The sequence below is a fragment of the Equus przewalskii genome, chromosome 12 (assembly GCF_037783145.1).
Source record: "Equus przewalskii isolate Varuska chromosome 12, EquPr2, whole genome shotgun sequence".
NCBI lineage: Eukaryota > Metazoa > Chordata > Mammalia > Perissodactyla > Equidae > Equus > Equus przewalskii.
The window spans coordinates 20,750,950-20,770,889 of record NC_091842.1 but is presented as its reverse complement, the minus strand read 5'-3'; the positions used below and the strand labels follow the sequence as shown (position 1 = coordinate 20,770,889).

General features: G+C 40.6%; 1 protein-coding gene across 2 annotated transcripts in view; it reads right to left on the bottom strand.

The window, feature by feature from the left end:
* XPO6 (exportin 6) overlaps positions 1-19,940 on the bottom strand; it is a 94,310-nt gene that overhangs the window by 50,810 nt on the left and 23,560 nt on the right. For both annotated transcript variants that reach the window (XM_008530942.2, XM_008530943.2), the window contains exons 2-6: positions 12,534-12,624; positions 9,590-9,702; positions 8,570-8,767; positions 5,066-5,225; positions 3,077-3,154 (exon numbers count right to left, since the gene is read on the bottom strand). In XM_008530942.2, the coding sequence (XP_008529164.2) occupies positions 3,077-3,154; positions 5,066-5,225; positions 8,570-8,767; positions 9,590-9,702; positions 12,534-12,624 (640 nt within the window). The remainder of the gene's footprint in view (positions 1-3,076; positions 3,155-5,065; positions 5,226-8,569; positions 8,768-9,589; positions 9,703-12,533; positions 12,625-19,940) is intronic.

Genomic DNA, 19,940 nt, shown 5'->3' with positions numbered 1-19,940 from the left:
CACAAAGATAATGCAATTTGCAAAGTCTGGAAAATAGGAAGGTATAAATTGGTCTCAATCATTTGAGTTCTCTAATATATCTTCACTCTGAAAAGTTTTCCATCACCAGTAAATGCAGAGATCTATATTTGAAACTACATACCACGTGGACAATACAGCCCCTTAATTTTTGCTGCAGAACAATCAAAGCTAACTCAGAATTGCAATATTTACATAATTCAATTTTGTTCACTTTCTGTTCCCATTTGTCCATGCAAAAACTGAGGATAAGAGGATACTAACTCAGGAAGAGGGCTGAGGCTGCACAAGTGCAGAAGGAAGCAACAGCCACAGGCGGCGGAGGGCACATCCACATCTTCCCTCATTCGATCCTCAGAGGACAGCTATTCTCCTCTTACAGCCAAGGACAAGAGGAGAAGGAATAGAGCACATGGCAGAGCCAGAACTCTACACCAAGGGAAGGACGAGGCAGGCAGAAGTGGTGAGAGTGACCAAGAAAGCAAACTTAGGACAAAGACAGGGCACTTGGACTTGGCAATGATGGGTTCACATCCCTGTTCCACCACTAACTGACAGTGTGACCTCTGGCAAGTCCCCATGAACCTATTTCCTTGTTTGTAAACGAGAGAGAAAACTATCACGTACTTCACAGGATTCTGGTCTAGTGAGGTGAGTTTAGGAGCTAAGGCAACAATCTGGGGAAGTATTCTGAGAAATAAACCACATACACCCTTCAAACCTCCTTCTCTACCCAGACTGTTAAGAGCCGTTGTTGCAGGGACTAGGCCCTGGGCTTTGCTATTTGAAAGTGATCAGACAGAACATGAGGTTACAAGAAAGAGTGTGAGAAAAGAGACCAAAAGCCCACGGGGCTATGTCCAACAGGGAGCTGCACAGGGACCTGGGCAGGGCAGGGCAAGCCTGGTGGGACTACTGATGGGCTGTGTTCGGGAATTAGGAGGTTTACTCACTAGGCCCTAAGGTTTCTCAGAATGAATTTCCTACACAAAACTGAGCTTATGGTCAAGAAAGCTAAACAACTTTTTAGAAGTTTTACTGCTTAACTTGGTATCTTAAGTGCACAAAGGCAGTTGAGCAAAAGCATCAAAATAGATGTTGATTGAATCATTGGCGCTGACCGACTAATGGAGCAAGATCTGACGACTTCACCTGCAATCGTCATAAGGAAAAAAAAAGCGTAACAAATGAACACGCAATTCTGTTTTTCTTTTAAGGGGAAGTATAACAGCTTAAAAGCTTACTTAACTCCCAAGGACCCCACAGTCTCAATTTATTTTGCTTTTTCTCAAATAGTAAAATTCAAGACTGAAAATTTTTAATAGTGTCTAAGATGTAATTCTCAAGAAGTACACACCATATTTTTAGGTTTTGTTTATATGGAAATGTCAAGTTAATTCATATTTTATTTCACCTAACCTCATAAACAAAACCTAAGCAACACAGGAAAGAGGCAAGCATATATTTTTGATCTGTATTATCTGATATTCCACAACCGGGCCTCCAGAAAAATAAGTCTATTAAAGCATAAATTGAGTTAGCTCAGAACATGTACCTGAACAAAGCCAACTAAAACACACAACTTTTGGTACTGGAAAATGATCTCAGAAAAACAAGTTTTACTGGAGTAAACGGCTGCTGCTAACCTAAACTGGATGCAAGCTAGTATCCAACTATCTAAAAACAAAACTAATTCAAAAGAACTAATCTTTGCAAACTATTATTTAAATAAAATGACAAACTTGAAGATCTGTGAAACTGCAGGAGATTCCAAGGCATACACTCATAAAATCAAATCTCTGCATCCTTTGTAATCTCTTCCTTCTTCTTTCAAATATTGCAAAATGCAAATTTGCTAAGTCACCTCAAATAGCCACCTGGAAAATGACAGTTTGCCACCAAGCACAAATCAAGCTCAATTTCCTGTGTGCTTTTAATATACTCTAGAATTCTGTAATAGTTTTCATCTAAGAAGTATGACAAATGACTCTCTAACAGTTTTTAACCCAAGTATGATAAACGGAATTTGGAATAAATTAGTATACTATGAGCAGTCCTCAAAACTTCATGATATATTTTCACTTCTACAGTAACTCTGCAAGAATTTCAACTTCCACATATTAACAGGCTGCATGAAATAGCTAGGGCTTAGCGACGTCTGATTTCAACAGCTCATCTCCTTGCGTAAGGAGAAGATGTGGAAATAGCTCTCACCAGCCCTATCAACCTTTACAGAGGGGAAGAAATACGTGCCAATTCACAGCATGCACTCTACTTGAAAAGCATTTGTGATCATTTAGTGTAAACAGAAGCATTTAGAAACTAAAAGTTCCTGCTCAGACACAATTTCCTCTTTCCAGTCATCCTTGAAAGACGCCATTTTTAGATGTCTGCACTTTTGAAACAGATAATATTAATACCTGTTAATATTAATATAACTATGGACAATAACTAGCCACCAGTAAACCATTTAATAACCACTATAAATATGCCCATGTTTTATCAAATTATTCTGAACTGATGTAAGTCAACTGCACACTGATCCCCAATCTGTCCAGGCCAACATGACCTTTCCCTGAGCCCAGTGGAGAAGAAAGCACTCTACATTCCCATGTCCCCTCCTTCAGGCTGCCACCCACCTCCTGCAACTCTGCAACCCCAACCCCCGCATAACTGCAGAGCAGACCTGTCAAGCCCACAGGCTCATACCAATCTCAGCATGAGCAATATAGCCATGAAATTTGAGAAAAAGGGGAAAACAAACCAGGAGGGACAGCAGTTATAAGCTGAAGGGGATGGAAGTAGATGACAGAAGATCAAAGGTGCCATCTTCCTGATGGGCAAGAAAGAAACAAAATACACTGTTCAAAATATTATATTAGAAAGTGCAAGTACTTACGAGGAACTAAGTAAGAAAGCTAGTAACCCAGAGAGGCCAAAAATAGATTAAGGAAGAATCAGTATCTGTATCTGGCACAGATAAGCAATTGCTACCCTGCAGAGACCCCCAAAACTGCATTTAAAAAGAGGAACACCATATGTGGTGGGCAGACCATACCACTTTCTCCTGAGGTTGGGGATGGTGGTGGGGTGGCAGCAGTAACACTGTGCTTGTCCCAGACAGTCTCCAAGATACCTATCGAGAAAGGAGAAACTGACTTTAATAGAGAAATAAAGTCCAACATATGAAAATCAGATTTAGAAAAATGATTTATTGATATCTGTGATCAAACATCACTATTTAAACATCCCTCTCTCAACTATATGTCCAACTGCTTCCTGGACAACACCACTGGAATATTCCAAACTCAACCTGTCCTTTCCTGCCACTGATCCTCTTATTCCCCACCCAGGAAACAGCACCATCCCACAGAATCTCAGCATCTGGCCTCTGCTCTCCCCATCTGGCCTCATCCCCACCCCACACACAAGGCTTCACCACGCTGAACTGTTTGCAGGTCCTTCCACATGTCCTTTTCTTTCTCAACCTCTGATGTGCTCTCCTCCCCTCAATCTCAACTCGACCTTTCCACCAGACTAACTGCTACCTGTCTGTCCCTCAGAATTTCACTCAGCTATCGCCTCCTCCAGGAAGTCTTCTTGCCTGCTCAGTTTTGCCTGCACATAAAACATACCTCTACTGTAACTCTTAACACTCTGCCTTTTAAGTGTCTGTTTGTCTCTCTCCCCTACTAGAGTATACATTACTAGAGAGCAGGGACTGTATTTTATTCCTTTGTATCTCCTTACAGAACCTAGTATATAAGATGATCGTAAAAGTTTCTGAAAATATTTTGTTCTCAAAATCTTTAATATTACAACATGGATAAACCCGGAAAATAGCATTCCATTTTTATGAAGAGTACAAAGAGGAAAACCCACAGAGACAGAAAATACTCTAGTGGTTGCCAGGGGTTCATGAATATGTTCTGGAATTAGATAGTGTGACAGTTGCACAACCTTGTGATACATTAAAAATGACTGAGTTGTTACACTTTAAAATGGTGGATCTTATAATACATGAATTACATATCAATTTAAAAAATTTTAATGTCCACACAGTACGACATAGAGGTATCAGACACAACCCCTAACTCTAGAAATTTAACATCTAGTTGGGAGTGTCAATAAATATGCTTTGAATGAATAAATACTCCGAGGTTTGAGTTTCCCCCTGGGGATGTGGAGAAGGGTGGGAGGCAAATGACAAGCTTACTTTTGATGAAGCTTTCTTACAACCAATTTTATGTGCCAAACACTTCTGTAACACATACAAAAGAAAAAAAGTTCCTAGACATCCAAGAAGAAACCTGAGTAGAGGAGCTAGAGATAAAAACACTTCTTTCCACTACAACATTCCTTCAAGCAGCAGGCCCAGGCTCCCAGTCCTCAAGGGCCTTGTGGCCAGGCACTGCACCTGCGCCTTGTAACAAGCAGGCTCCCGCGCAGCAGCCATCATGGCCCTCAGGACTCATGGTGCTCCACTCTCTTCCTACTTTCCTGTCCTGTTCTGCTGCTCGCTTTCTGCTTATTCTTACTCTTTACCTTGTCATGAGGCTCTAATAAAACAGACAAGATGACGAAGAAAATGCTACATATAAACTACAACCTAGTGCACAGGGCGTTGATCCCACACCTTGTCTCACTTCCCTGCACAGAATTAGAAATTTTCACATCTTCCTACTCCTCCAACTCCTCCTGATCTTAAATTCAAATTATTTTAAATAATTACCACCCATCTTACTTAGAGTGCAGTAATCAGCATTTCAATCACATTCCTATGATCTGGTCTATACCTCATTATAATCACAGTTGCAGTCAGGACCAATTAATGAAATACGATAAGGAAAATAAGTTACAAATATTTTTTGAAGTGGAATCATGTGCTAGACAATGGGTTAGGTGTTGGGAATACAGCACACATTCTTCTGTTGTTATGCTCAGTCTCAGTAATAGCTACAACAACTGCTCAAAACTCCTGAATGCAGGGCCCAAGCCCTGGCGTCGGCAGGCAGCCTCTGTCTTTCGGCACCACCAAACTGCTCACCTGTCAGCAGCCCGAGCACTGTCTGCACCTGGTCCAGCAGCAGCTTCCGCAGCTCCTCCTTCCGAGCCACACTGAGGTCCTCTCGGGGACAAGCCAGTTCTTCTGAAGTTGTCTTCAACATGATCAGCCCGAGGGGGGTTGTCACAGGCGACTGGATCAACTGCCAGAAAAAAGTAAGTTCTGAGCAGAGTGTCTGGCTAATTAAGGTACAAAGGGACTGCAAAATACCTCTGGTGTTTAATCTTACATGAACAGGCTACATAAAACAATGCTTTAGAAAAATGACAGTACATTTATGTACCTTTTTTAACAATTCAAATCGTTCTCATCTCTTCTTTTTGCTGAGGAAGATTTGCTCTGAGCTAATGTCTGTTGCCAATCTTCCTTTGTTTTTTTAGGAGAGGAAGATTAGCCCTGAGCAACCATCTGTTGCCAGTCGTCTTCTTTCTACTTGAGGAAGATTGCCATTGAACTAACATCTGTGCTGATCTTCCTCTATTTTGTATGTGGGTCACCACCACAACATGGTTTAGTGAGTGGTGTGTAGGTCCGCACCCAGGATCCAAACCCACGAACCCCCAGCTGCTGAAGCGGAGTGTGCAGACTTCACCAGTAGGCCACCAGGCCAGCCCCCAATCTTCTTCTTTTGTATTTGAGCTGCCACCACAGCATGGCCACTGAAAGATGAGTGGTGTAGGTCTGCGTCCAGGAACCGAACCCAGGATGCCGAAGCAGAGCACACCGCACTTAACCACCAGGCCACTATGGCTGGCCCTCATCTTATTTTAAAGACAAACTCTAATACCATGAACTTAAAAACAAGAAGAAAACAATGCTCTTTGACACCTAACATGACAATTTTTATACATGTCCAGATTCCCAACAGAGCTCTGGCTACTCTGCCCAGGTTACTATACTAGTGATTAAGATACGTGTAAACTAATTTGTGGTATCTTTTCAACACTCAGGTGTTACATCACCTTTACAGTTCTAAGCTTTGCATGCTTCATAAAAATCCAAGAGTAAACATGTGGCAGAGCAGAAACATGCATACACATCGTCAAACTATGACCAGAGTTATGATTTTGCAAATACCTATGTAGCAAATTAAGTCACTTTTCTATCACCTACAATATCCACTAGACCACAGGAAAGTTTCCTTAAACAAGAGACAGAAAAAAAGGTACACTTTCAACAGCATAACACTACTTATATCTTTCTAATCAATTTCTCAAAATTCGAAGCATTACCATTACATTTATTTTTTAGTTTCCAGAAATGGTTAAAAGTAAGCGAGTTGTCACTAAAATTCCCTCTTGAGTTATATGCTACAATCTATAAAAGAGCAAGCAATTTAAGGAACACTTGACCATTTTCTTTAATCATTATTAACTTTAAACGCAGTTCACTCCCTGATACAAATAAGCTTTTTATTTGCGCAATCTATACAACATAAGCCTTCAGGAAGAGGAGGACACCAGGAACCGCACCCACATAGAATACGTATTCTCTGCTTCAAGAAGTACAGGGCACTTTCCCACTGCAGACCAAGGCAAGGCTCATCCCCAAAGAGGAGAGAGTACTCGATCACGGGGACTTGAATTCCCCCGCCCTCAGAAGCAGCATATGGAAAACCAGTAGTCATTAACCGCGTGTTAAAAATGCTACTAAATCAGTTCTCTTGAATGCTGAAACTTCAAGTACATCCTCCACAAACTTTTCTCTTCATTTTCGATAAGTTTGGACTATTTCTAAGAACAACTTAAATTCTGATAATCCAGTAGGGGAAAAACAGGAAACCCCTCCTCTAACAATTTTTCTTTACATAATACAGTAGAACTGACCCTTCATAAGCATCTCTTTCCACTTGGAGACCTTTGGGTTATCAATCTGTATTTTTACATTATCCACTACTCCCCCTTCACGTCTGTCTCTTCTACCTCTTTTGTCGCTATTTCCCCCCAAAGCCTTCATTCTTACTCTCTCAGCTAGGAAGGACTCATATTACCAAATATTCCATTTGGCAAAACACTTTCCTGTAGATATGAAATGCTTCTGTGCTCCCCGGAAATAAAAATTCCTACAACACAGAAAACATATCTTAAACCCCTTCTTTCTCTCATCATTTGGAGGAAGGGGAGAAGGTTGGGCCAGAAGCCAAGTGAAAATCAAAGTTATTCTTTACTTGAAAGAACAGCCTGATAACATGTATAATTTTTCTTCTCACTAGCTTTGTGTCCAGAAAGCTTTTTTATTAAAAGTGTTTCTCTTAGCCATCTTCACATATATAATCTAAGCTCATAATCTAGGTAATCTCTGCAATTTATTTTAACAGCATAAGCACCTTTAGGTTGAAGATCAAGTTCAGGTTCTTACACCACCCAATCAGAGAAGAAACAGCAATTCTTTCCTATGCTGCTTGCCCCTTAACTATCTGGCCCCAGGCACAATCTGACCACAGGTCCAGCTCGGCAGGTATCAGGAATCTGAAGAACGGACTCCAGAAAGGTGTGATGTGTGTGCTAGTGCACATGCAGGAGGAGGCAGGGAGAAGAGGGGTCATTCTCGACTTCAACTACTTCCTTCTCTAGTTGCCCAGTAAGGGTATAAGCAACACACATAACCCCTGAATCAAATCCTCTCTGCCTGGTATGGTAGTTGCCACAATTATGGTATAAACTGCATAAACGTCCCAGCCAACTGTCAGAAAATTTTTTAAAAAAGCAAAAAAACTATGCTCTTCAGACTGCAAGCAGACCATGATGGAAGTGAGCCAAAAAAACCCTTTTAGATCATTTAATCAAAGGCTTATATGATGGTGAAGTTGATTCTAGAATTGGTCTGGTCTTGTTTCCCAATACCTAAAGAAAAGGATTATTACTTTATCATTATCAGAAATGTCAACAATTGAGCACCAATCATTCTTGACATGGCTTTCATGCCAGTGACTGGTTCTCATAGACAAATAAGCAGCAGAGAATAATACAATTGGAAAGGATCTTAAAGATCTCTTAGCCCAGTCCTCTCATTTTACAAAGAAGGAAATGGAGGCTCAGACAAGAGACAGCAGTTGCTAAAATCAAAGAAGATCTGTGACAAAAATGGATGCAGACTCCAAACCCACTGCCTCCCTGTCCAGTGCTCTTTCCACTATGGGGTGTTTCAAAGTCACGAAGACTGCACGAGGATAAAGAAGTCATTTTTAAAGGAGTGGAAAGAGGGAAGTAGTAGAGAACAGAGGAAGACAACTAGCCTTTTTAAATATCTGCTGAACAAAATTTCACTAGAGGTCAAAAAGCAATTGGGTTTCCCCCCGTTTCTCCATTGCACAAAGGTACGTGTCTCAAGAACACAAAGTTAAGTGAATGAGATCATCTATCCTACACTGACCTCACTACTACAGTTCCAAAATGCTAATCTTACAACTCCTCTTTAAGACAAGAAAATAATCACTTCTACAAACAAACTATTTACAAGATAAAGTTTCCTTAAGTATATCCTTACCTGTAAAATGTTAGTAAAAAAGTCATGGTAGAACATGGGCCAATCTTGACGGCCAATATCAACAATAACTTTGCAGAGCTTGTTCCGGATGAAGTAAGGTAAGGTTTTGTGGTGAGCCAAAAGGAGTTTGGGCAGGCAGCTACGGATTTCCATCTTATCCTGAGATGGGACCCCAAGCCACATTTTATTGATCAGATTCTGAAAAACAAATACACATCTTTTAGGTTAACAATCTATACACAAAAATCACTAGTTTTCATCCAATGGTTAGCAACATCACCTCAATAAACAAGAAACCGTGCTTTTAAACAAAGGTTTGGGGCAATTTGGCAATAAGAATAGTAAAAATATTCAAATCCTTTGATACAACAATCTCATTCTTAGGAAGATCTGCTAAATAATTTAAGAGAAACAAAAAGTTTTATGTGCAAAACTTTCTATTACACCACTGTCTAATGGCCATCAAAAAATAACGACAGAAACAACTTTCATGTTCAAAAATAGTAGAATGGCTTGGTCAACAGTGGTAAAACCACCACTCACGGGAATATAATAGAAAGGCAAATGGGGAAAAAAGCAGAATACAAAAGGGCATAAGCAATGTGATTATAACTAGGTTAAAAAAAAGTGTGCATAGGAAGGCAAAGATTGGAAGAGGGCTGATATAAATGAAAATTTTGTGGTTGGGATGATGGTATTATGAGTATCATCCCTCCTCCCAAACTATTTTTCTTTAATCATCTTTCTGTTTTAAATGTAACATGGAAGGAAAAGTTACATGTTATCACAAACGACTGACCTATCTACCTAACCCCATCTTACCTTTCTGGTGTTGAAGATGGAGAGGTACCCCAGAACCTCAGACATCCTGGTAAAGGCAGTATGTGGGCCGAAGTCCCTGAGCTGAGTTACCACCACTTCCCAGCATCCATACATCAAAGCTACAGTCTCGCACCAACGACATGGTAATGTAACTACAAAATACTCTTCAAAACAGTATAAAATTACCTGACAACTTACCTCAAAAACCGTTAAACTGTACATCATTACATAGTCATTCCTAGTGCTGGAGAGAAAATACAGGCAGAATCTCCAGGCTCCTATTTGCTGGGCAAAGTTATTAAGAAGTTCCTCTGGAAAAGTTAAACAGTGACAAAAGGTGGCTATGAAAATACATGAAATCAATACAAGGCTGAGCTGTCATTATTTTTTAAACATGCCTCTCTCCATGTAATGTAAATGACGTCAAAAACAACTAGAAAATCCAGCTGATTTTTCAAGATAGACAGGACAGACCACACATTTTTCTGACTCTGAGGTGGCCGTGAACACTGGCAGTGTATTCAGTCATCTAAAAGCCAGTGTGGACGCTCTTTGAGGCAGAGAAACTTTCACTGCTGAAGTTCTTACCTAACCTAATGTGTGGACAGACAGCTATAAAAGTGTCATTTCCCCTTATAAATGATGGCTAATTGTTAATTTGTTTCCTCTGGGGTACCAGCTTTATAGACCTCCTCAGCACTCACTCACATTGTTCCACACACACACACACACACACACACACACACACAAAATGATGGCTAGAGAAGTAAGAAAAGAAAAGATTAAGACTAACCTTATAAATACAGGATAGGAAAAATGCCTGAGGATTCGAGATGGCTAATTCTCTTCATTTGGGTTGGTTTCATTTCAAAATACCACCCAAAAAAGTCCGTAAGTAAGAGTAGCAATCATGCGAGTTGCCAGGAGCAGCCCTGTCCATATCAAATCAGCCAGAAATGCTTTTCCTCCTCCTCAGGCTGCTGGTAGCAACAGCCAGAACCACAGACAGCAAGCACTAAGAGTCTGTCACCATGGTTCTGGACATGATGTCCCTTAGTCACTTTGCTTGACCAGTTGCACTGCTCATGAAACCTGACACAAAATGGGCAAAAATACAAAGGCAACAACCCTGATGGATTCTAGGAAGACCTTGGAAAAGGAGGAATCCCAGCAGCCCATTCTAATCCTAACGTCACTGCTCTGCGAGCGCCCTACAACTTAGGCTAAATGCACCAGGGCACTTTCATTAAAAATTCCCTAAAATGAAGCTGATGGCCTGTTCTGAGAACTAAGTGCAAGTTTCTATGAATCCTAGAGGTGAAGTCAAACCAGAGAGAACGAGCTTTGGCTGGAAATGAGGAATTTTGGGGTCTGTTCTAGAGTTTGCCACTAATTCACTGAGTCTGATCCCGAGCGAATCTTTGCTCCTCTCTGATGCTTCAGCTTCCTCCACCATTAAAATGACCAGACTGTCTCTTGAGATTCCCTGCTAACAGCTCTACCTCTAGAGCACGAATAATACACCTTTGGTGGAGGGTGGGTGGAGCCACTACAATAAAAGGCCTCCCTCCTCTCTGCCACCTAGCTAGGAAAGTCTTTAGTTTATCCTAAGACATCAAAAAAGAAGCAAAAAAGTGGTTGCAGCCCACACACTCGAATAAAGCTATGAAGACTAGGTACAAAGAGAACTGAACTAAGACATGCCCACTGTACAGAACCAAACACCCAGATTCCCCTTAGCCTGCATTTAAATTAGACATTTGTAGCATCTGGTTATTTAAAGCTATTTTAAAATCAGATTAGAATAAAGCATGTTCAGAAGGTTCCATTTTTAATTTATGAATGTTGAAGGTGAGCAATATTTGCTTTGCAAACCAAAAATTAAGAGAAAAACCAAAAGCATTTCAATCATAAGCTACAAAAAGGACTCAGGGAAATAAGTGCTGGAATATAGCAGATTGATGTAAGGGAAAGGTTTTTCACCTCCTTGGGTAAGAATCACCAGTGACACTTTCACTATCAGGTACTTTGGTAGCATAAAACTAACAGGGGGTCACTCTGGGGGCAGGAGGAGGGTCAGTCCAACGGAGCAGTAAGAGGGACGCGGGGAAGCGAGCAGAGCGGATCCTCTAGGCCAGCTGCCTGATCATCTACTGAGCCCAGCTTCTGTCAGCAAACCTTTGTTTACAAATGCTCTGGTCCTCTACAGAGCACTCCCTTGGAAAAGAAAGGCATGTTCAGGGCAGCCCCAAAAGAGACCACCAAATTTAAAATTAAAGGAAATAAGAAGTTAGCACCTACAAGAAGCTGAGGTGATGTTCAGAGGATGCAAGGGAAAATGGGCTGCAGCCAAAAAGGTCTACCGGCCACCTGGAAATCCGAACCCCAATTGAGTTTTGGGCCAAAGGTGGAAACTGGCCACAACACTTAACTGGCCAACACTTAGAGAAGCCAAGTGGGGCAGGGAAATGGGCCTTCAGAGCCCCAAAGACACTGAAAAAGGCCTCCAAGGAGGTGAAAGCAACAAATGTAAGATAAGTACAGACATCCAAGAGAAAAACCTTTAGGTTTGGATAGAGAAAAACATTTTTCATGTTCAAGTCCAAGGGTTAAATGAGGACTCAGAGGAAAAAAAAGATTACTCAAGGACCACAGTGCAGCATGTCCCCGAAGCAGAGATCTAACCCTTGAATACAATTCCTAGTTTACAGTATGCTTTAATGAATATTGTTCATATCAATGAATATAAAATTCAAAAAGACATTCTAGAAGATGCTGAGATTCCTAGAAGACAGGAAGTGATTAGACCTATGTCTCTCTGTTGTTTGAAGGCTTTATTCATCAAAACTTTTTTTAAATTAATAGTCACAGACTTCTTAGAAAGTTCAATATTGCTAAAATTAAGAACAAAGCAGAGGGAGGGGTTTTCTACACTTGGCCAAAGGAAAGACAATCCATCACTATGGATTATAGCGGGCTCCATGGACTACAGCCCTCGCAGTTGGATTTGCAGACCTCACCAGCCACCAACCAGCAGAACCAGAGCAATCCTGCAGGCTTGACCAGCCCAGGCTACCAACTCCTTCCTCCCCACTGGGGCTTTTTATTACAAACGACTCTTAACACTCAACACTTCACTTACCGATCTCACGTTTCCTTTCATTGGTTGTACAGTCATGGAAAAACTCTGTCATCAGACTTTCCAATGCTCTGAGGGAGGCCTCTTCAGATGCCTATCAAAGGAATTTGAAAAAAAATCAATACACTGTACCTCCAGTTCTATTGTTCCTCAGTTCCTTCCAGGTCACATTCAACAGCAATCGTCACTTACTTCCTCAAAACACCCTGGTTCAACATTCTTCAAATACACAGTATAAGCAAGAAAAACTGAAGAGAATGTCCAAGGTGACTTAAAACTCAAAAGCTTTAGCATACTCTATAAATTCACGCTACTGTGCAATCAATTTTCAATTATTTATGCTAAGGAAAAAGGAGAAAATAATCCAAAATTTAATTCTGGAAACACTGAGAGCAAATTAACAGCCCCTGGCCCTAACTGAATAGGTAGAGTGAAGAGATTCAGGAAGAAAGTTAGGGTTCCCTCTAGACTATCCATCAACAATACATTTACCCCATGTCTGAATAATTATCCATATTTTGATTCAGAGCAACTGTAGTCAAAGTGCTGGATGGATTCTTGGGGTATCTTGAAGGCGCTTCAGGTGTCACACTCTCAACCTCGCATGAGCAGCCAACAAAGATCAAGGCCCACCTAAGAGCCAAGCTGAGCAGGGACTCAAAAGTAGACAGCACCTCCAACCACAGACCCACAGAGAAGCAGACTCTCAGCAGAAGAGCTCAGGGAGAATGAGAGGAGAGGGGCCCAAGGCCCCCAGTGCTCATCCTCTCCCTCTTCCATATGGAGCCCCAAACCTACTTCCTCTTCTCTCACTGAAGTAAGGGACATCAGCTGTAGCCAATGAGTTTGAGTAAACACTCCTTCACACAACCCGTCTGCAAAAAGGTGAGCATTCTCAGACCATTTCTGAATCCTCACTGGCATTAATCTACCCAAAGATAATCGAAACTCAACAGCAGTTCTGATTTCTTAATTATCTCTCAATTCCTTTCTTCCCACCCACCTTCCCTCCTTCCATTTCCCATATCCTCTCCAATGCCCCCAGAGTGAGCCAACTATTAAAAACTGCATTTTAAAACAAATCCACACTCAAGAGTGTTATGTATCAAACTGTAATATTACTAGAGGCCTCCATTTGGTAATTAACTTTTGAGGAGACTGAGGAACTTGGGCCACCTCTATAGATAAACCAGCATTTCTTAGGGCTAGTACTAATTATAGAGGCTGAATCAGCCCATCTACAGAACTAGCAAATGCAAGCACACTACACAACACACAGGGGCCACACTGAAGGAGTGCCAGGCATGGCTGTCCCTCCCACACTGCAGTCATGGTATGACGGCTGAGCGACAAGTGAACTCTGATATGTTGAATGATGAATTATTGTACGAGAGTTTTAGCAATTATGAGTTTGAGGTTCTTTCTTTCCTGAATTTTATATTTATGACAAAGGCTAGCCCTCTACTCCTTTTTCAAACCAATATACCAGTTCAAGAGAAAAATATCCTTGGATTGCAAGTTAAGCTGTTATTAAAAACAACAATTTTTTCAAATGCAGAAATAACTGGAATATGAGACTAAAATAAGACTGCAATCTTTTTTAACCTGTTGCAAGTTCTTGTGTTGCAAAACAGCCTCACCGTTCTGACAGAATTTCTAACTGCTAGACGTTAAAATTTCTAAAATGAATTTCTATCAATAAAAGAATGCCTTGGTCTGTTTCATAAACTGACTTGGTATACCATTTCATCTGAAAAGAGGATGTGCTGTTTAAAAAAAAAAAAGACTTGTGGGAAGATTTAAAAGAATCAAAGGAAAATCTCATGTTAAAGTAACTTCCTGGGGAAAAGTAAAAATAAACAGAAATCAAGAGATATTTGTTGAATTAAAGTTACCTATTTAGTTAAGATAAATCAGTAGTTCTTCTGGAGCCAAAATGGATTCCTGAAAATGAAGGACACACCTTCAAGTGATACCTACTCCACAACTTTTTCTTGTAGTAGTCACATTAGAGTAGATCCTGGGAAAAAAACCTGAGCTCATCACATTCAGGAAATCAGCCACCAAGGTTTATTTCATACTGGTTCCTGAGGCAAAGGTTTGTGAACTTGACAATTATCAGCCATGCATTAAAGGCTGCTGGGGCAAGTTCCTGACAATCTCCCCAAAGAATCCAACTCTCCACTCCCAGTCCCATCCACCCCACCCTCCAGCTCCAACCCAAGAAGCTAACATGTCCACAGAAAGTGGAAAGACGCAAGCATCCACAAAAACCACGGGATGGACGTTCTCACTAAATGATGGTTACACGAAAAAGCAAACTCCAAAACCTAATCTGGTGGTATCACCAGGTATTTCTCAACAATAACAAATAACGTGCTGTCTGCATTTTCAATCACTTCCATAACTGCAATACTAATACTTCCCTCACAGGGTGTTCTGAGGGTCAAATAAAGTGATCCAGGTAAAGCTGCTATGTAAACTCTAAGGAATTACCTAATCGTAGTCGTGGCTGCTATCTTTTTTAATTGGTCTTAAATACCAAAGCAAAACAATAAAAGTGGACAGGCCTACTTTGAAACTGGAGATTCATGCCCTCAGACTTAAGGGCTTTGTCTCAAACATGTCTAGTGGGGCTTTTCCAACTGGATTGCAAAATGAAACTATGTAAGTGTGCAGGAGAGGGAGAGGAGGCTGACACTCTGGCAAAGTCATACAATCAGAACAGAGTTGTAAAGACATAAAGGATAAGTCCAAGACCTGCAAATGGTTGAAGGATACTGGAGAATTCCCATTTGGCAAGAAGGCACTGGAACCAGTGGAAGCTATTTCAAGCAGGCGGAGAAGTCAGAATCCAGATTGCAGTGGGTTAAGGAATTAATGGCAACTAAGGACATGGTAAAATTCCATGCAGACTACACTTTCAAGTAATAAAGGGACAAAGAACCTTAAAGAAAAACCAAGTGCCACGGTGCAGTATGGAGAGAAAGCTTCAATTCCCAAAGGCTATTCAAGCACTGCACCGACTGATGGACGGAGAGCATTTAGGATTCAGGTACAGCTGACTGCTTCCCATCTTGTGCTTGGTTGGGATTTAGGACCCAAATCTCGAAGAACTAACGAAAGATATTAGCTTAAAACCAAGTGAGATCTATTAACACAAAAAAATTCTAATTGGATTGTAGATATAAAATGTGAGAGTTAAAACAATAAAGCTTCTAGAAAATAATAAGAACACCTTCAAGACCTTGGGGAAAGGAAAAATTTCTTGAACAGGTCACATAAAAGGACTAAACATAAAGAAAAAACTGACAAACCGAAATGTTCATCAGACGGCACAATGAAGAGAGTGTAAAAGAAAGCTACAAAATTAGAGAAGCTATTTCCAATATAGATAACAGAGAACTCATATTAGAGTATAAAATAACCTCTACAAATCAATAAGGAAAAGACAAATGACTTAATTTTTTTGACAGGCTAACAGTTAGTAATAAAAGAGGGTATTCAAAAAGTCTATACATAAAATAAGTGTGCAACCTCATTAGTAATCAGGGTAAGGCAAATTAAAAACAAGATGCTGCTACAAATCCACCAGAATGGCTACAGTTAAAAAGACAGTAACGTGTTAGTGAGGATGCTGAGCAACTAGAACATGCATATACTGCTGCTGATGGGAGTATATACTGATATAACCACTTTGGAAAATCATTTGGCAGCTGAACATATGCATACTTTATGACCCTGCAGTTCTATTCTTTGATAATATATCCAACAGAAATTTGTAAATGTATACCAAAAAAATGTTCACAGTACCATTATTCATAATATCCAAAAATGTCGAAAGAACCCAAATGTCCAAAATCAGTGGAATGGAATAAACTGTGGTTTATTCAGCAGAAGACTATAATAAGACAACAAGAATGAACGAATACTGCTACATGCAACAACATGGATGAATTTCACAAACACAATGCTAACTGAAAGAAGCCAAAGCACATCCTTCATTATTCATTTTACGTTAGTCTTTAAAAACAAGCAAAACAAATCTATGGTGTTATCACCAGAATAGTGGTTACTTTTGCAAAGGAGGGATTCTGGGATGCTGGTAATATTCTGTTTTGTTGATCTGAGTGCTAGTTACACAAGGATGGCCTCTTTGCATTATGATTTGTTCACTTTTCTGTAATTATACATACTCAATTTTAAAATCTTAATGTTATACTTGTTTTTAACATTCAGATTGGTATTTTCAGACTCTGAATTTAGAAATTATGTTTTTCCTCTATTATCACAACTATTAAGAGCAATTTGAGGGCTAGTAGCTGGCCCACAGGTGAAGTCTGAGCGTGAGACTCCTGATCCCTGGGAACCATCACCTATTTGTCTTCAGAGCTGCCCAGGCGGCAAGAGAAAGTATTATAATCCCATGAGCCTATGCTTCCCCAAGAGTGACTCAGTTTACCTTATTAGCATATTAAAATCCTTAGGCAGGATGAATTAAACTGGGCTCAGAATATATACCCTTCGAGAGCTACGTCTATATCTAAAATAAGCCAAAGTTTTCTGTTCCAGAAAGAGTAAAAATCTGCAAAGTGGAGGAGCTTTCAACCGTGCCTGCCTTGACTTGATCTGCTCCTTTTAAGGCACTGCTCATGGTTCAGGGGTCCAGAGACCTAGACTGCTGCCTCCTTTATTAAGGGACTACCGAATCAACCAATATTCCTGGGTCTGCGATTCATAGTTCAACCTTCATGAAATTTCTTACAAAGTTGACAGTACAAGATCCCTTCGTTGTTTTCGTCTTTTATCTTTGTCTTGTAATCAGCACCATAGAGTTCTGCCCATGGCACTGTTCTCCGGTCATTTCAGAATGGCAAAATTAAAGAGCACAGACCCTGGTGTTGGGTTCCTTGGGTTCAGATCAGAACACAACTCAACCCTGGCCTAGTTATTTAATCTGTCATTCTTTGTCCTCTTGTGCACAACTGGGGATGATAAGAGAACCTAACACATAGGATTGCTCTAAGGATTAAAAAAAATAATCTGTGTAAAGCACATAGTAAACATAATGCCAGGAACAAGGTAGGGCCTGGAAATCCTATCTGAAACTGTCGATACTTCACAGATACTAGGCCTCTCTCCCTAACCAGAACATAAACGGTCTGGAAAGAGACTGCCTAATACGTTTGTATTTTCTATCACGTGAAGCACGGTTTGGTGCTCAAATATTATACAGATCAAATTCAGGAGAGCAAAAGGAAGAAGTACACTGTTAATTTCACTTTTAATTTCTCAGGAATACTGGTAATTCCTCCAAATTCAAGATATATATGACTCTATTTAAATTCCCCCTTTAAGGGCTCTGATCATAATGACCTTTGCTCACAAGCACTCAATGAATATGTTTTGAAAAACAGGAGACTGCTAATAATTTATCGTAAAAACACTCAGACTGAAAGTGGATAATACAGTGCTCTGTCCCTTAAGATAAGGCACCTATATGACACTTTTCTCAAACCCTGACTAAATCTGTTACGTTTTACCTAACTGCCTCTAAAACATCCCCCTCTAAAGGATAACCTTTTTACAAAATTGGTATTAGGAAAAAAATGACTCTTTTTTAAGGAAACTTTTATCAAGCTTTTTGCCACCTTTTCCAGGAGGCACATTTTGTGTATTCTACAAGGAGGTGAATCACATAGGCCTCCTATATTCAGGTTCATGGTCTCCTTGATACCAAACCTAAATGAGGGCTAGCATCCCAGAGTTCCACTCAAACATTCCTGTGGCATACCTAGAGCAACGTTATTACTCTATTTGTTTGCATATAAAGAAGGTTTCTGAGAAAAGAGATTCTATGCTAGCTGCTGACCAAGGTTAGAAAGTATGCAAAACATACCTGATATGTTACAATAGATGCCATAGGAAAGAAATCCAATCTCATATAAACTTTCTCCAGAAGCTAACAGGATTACCAGAGATGTCTAAACTCTCAAAAAAACACTCTCCTGGGGCTGGCCCCATGGCTGAGTGATTAAGTTCGCGCGCTCCGCTTCGGTGGCCCAGGGTTTCGCGGGTTCGAATCCTGGGTGCGGACATGGCAGCACTCATCAAGCCATGCTGAGGCGGCGTCCCACATGCCACAACTAGAAGGACCCACAACTAAAAAAAACACAGAGAAACACACTCTCCTTCCCTATACTCTTCATCACCGCAAAGAAAACAGATGAGGAAAAAAATCTCTTTGGCCTTTAGGCCTGCATACAAGAATGAGATGAAACACTGAGCTTAAAATACCACCTGAGAGGAATCAATGTGACATCTCTCTATCCCCTCCCAAAGTCAGCTCAAAACACTAGAAACCAAGAAAGTACACTGAGAAAGCCCCAGTCAGGAGAACGGTATTCAGAATAAGTCTTCTTCCCATCTTTCCTGTCACTGCTCTTTTGTGCCTCAACCTGCAGATACTGTTCTTTTAAGAAAACAAACTAAACACAACGTGATGAAATAGAAATCTCACTTTATTTCTCTAAAAACCAATTGGTGAAACCAGTTGAACCTCCAAAGTCTAGGACTCAGAAGTGCAGGAGGGGAAGCCCTGGGGCACCTAACGCCCTGCTCAAAGGTGCACAGCTAGTGAGTGGCAAGCCAGGTCTCCTGGCTCTCAGTGCCATCCTCACTCATGTGGAGGTGGTTTCCCTTCACCTGTTTGCGATAGAGAGTCAGAGGCAAGGCTAAACGGAGGGGATTCTAGGGGTACAGATATACATTAAAGCAATTAACTCAGAAAATTATGTACAAAAGTTGCAGGAAAAAAATGTCTTCTACTGAAAGGAAGAAACAAAGAGCACACCATGTTCCGGTGCGCCCTTCAGGAATAACTACAGATATAACTTTGTACAATATGACCATGCAGATACTCAGTATTTGATTAAAACATACACCTTGGCTGCATCTAAACATAACTCTAGTCATTAAAAGGCACTTTTCTGCTATAGTCTAAAACCACCACAAAGTTGACCAATGGCAAGACACTCCCCCTAGTATTTCTTAGGTTTGCACAAAGAGCCCAGATTTTCTGTGTCCTCCATGAACAAAAGGGATCTGTGTACTGTTGAGGATCATGAGTTAGGAGCAGGACGACTGCCAGGTTGTCTGGGTCAGAAAGCCCAACCAGTCCCACTGTGGTAGTGATACGGTCGAGGTGGCATATTCTGTCCCCATGGGGCCCAATTAGAGGAAATATCTAGTACACAGAGGACAGCACATTTTATTCCGGGAAACTATTGCTGTACTACTGGACAATGCATAAAAACAAGAGGCACCAATTAGCCACCAGTGAACAGGTATACTGGTTTCAAAAATTTACAACAACAAATCTAAAGAAGACTAAAGAGTCGAGACACGTAA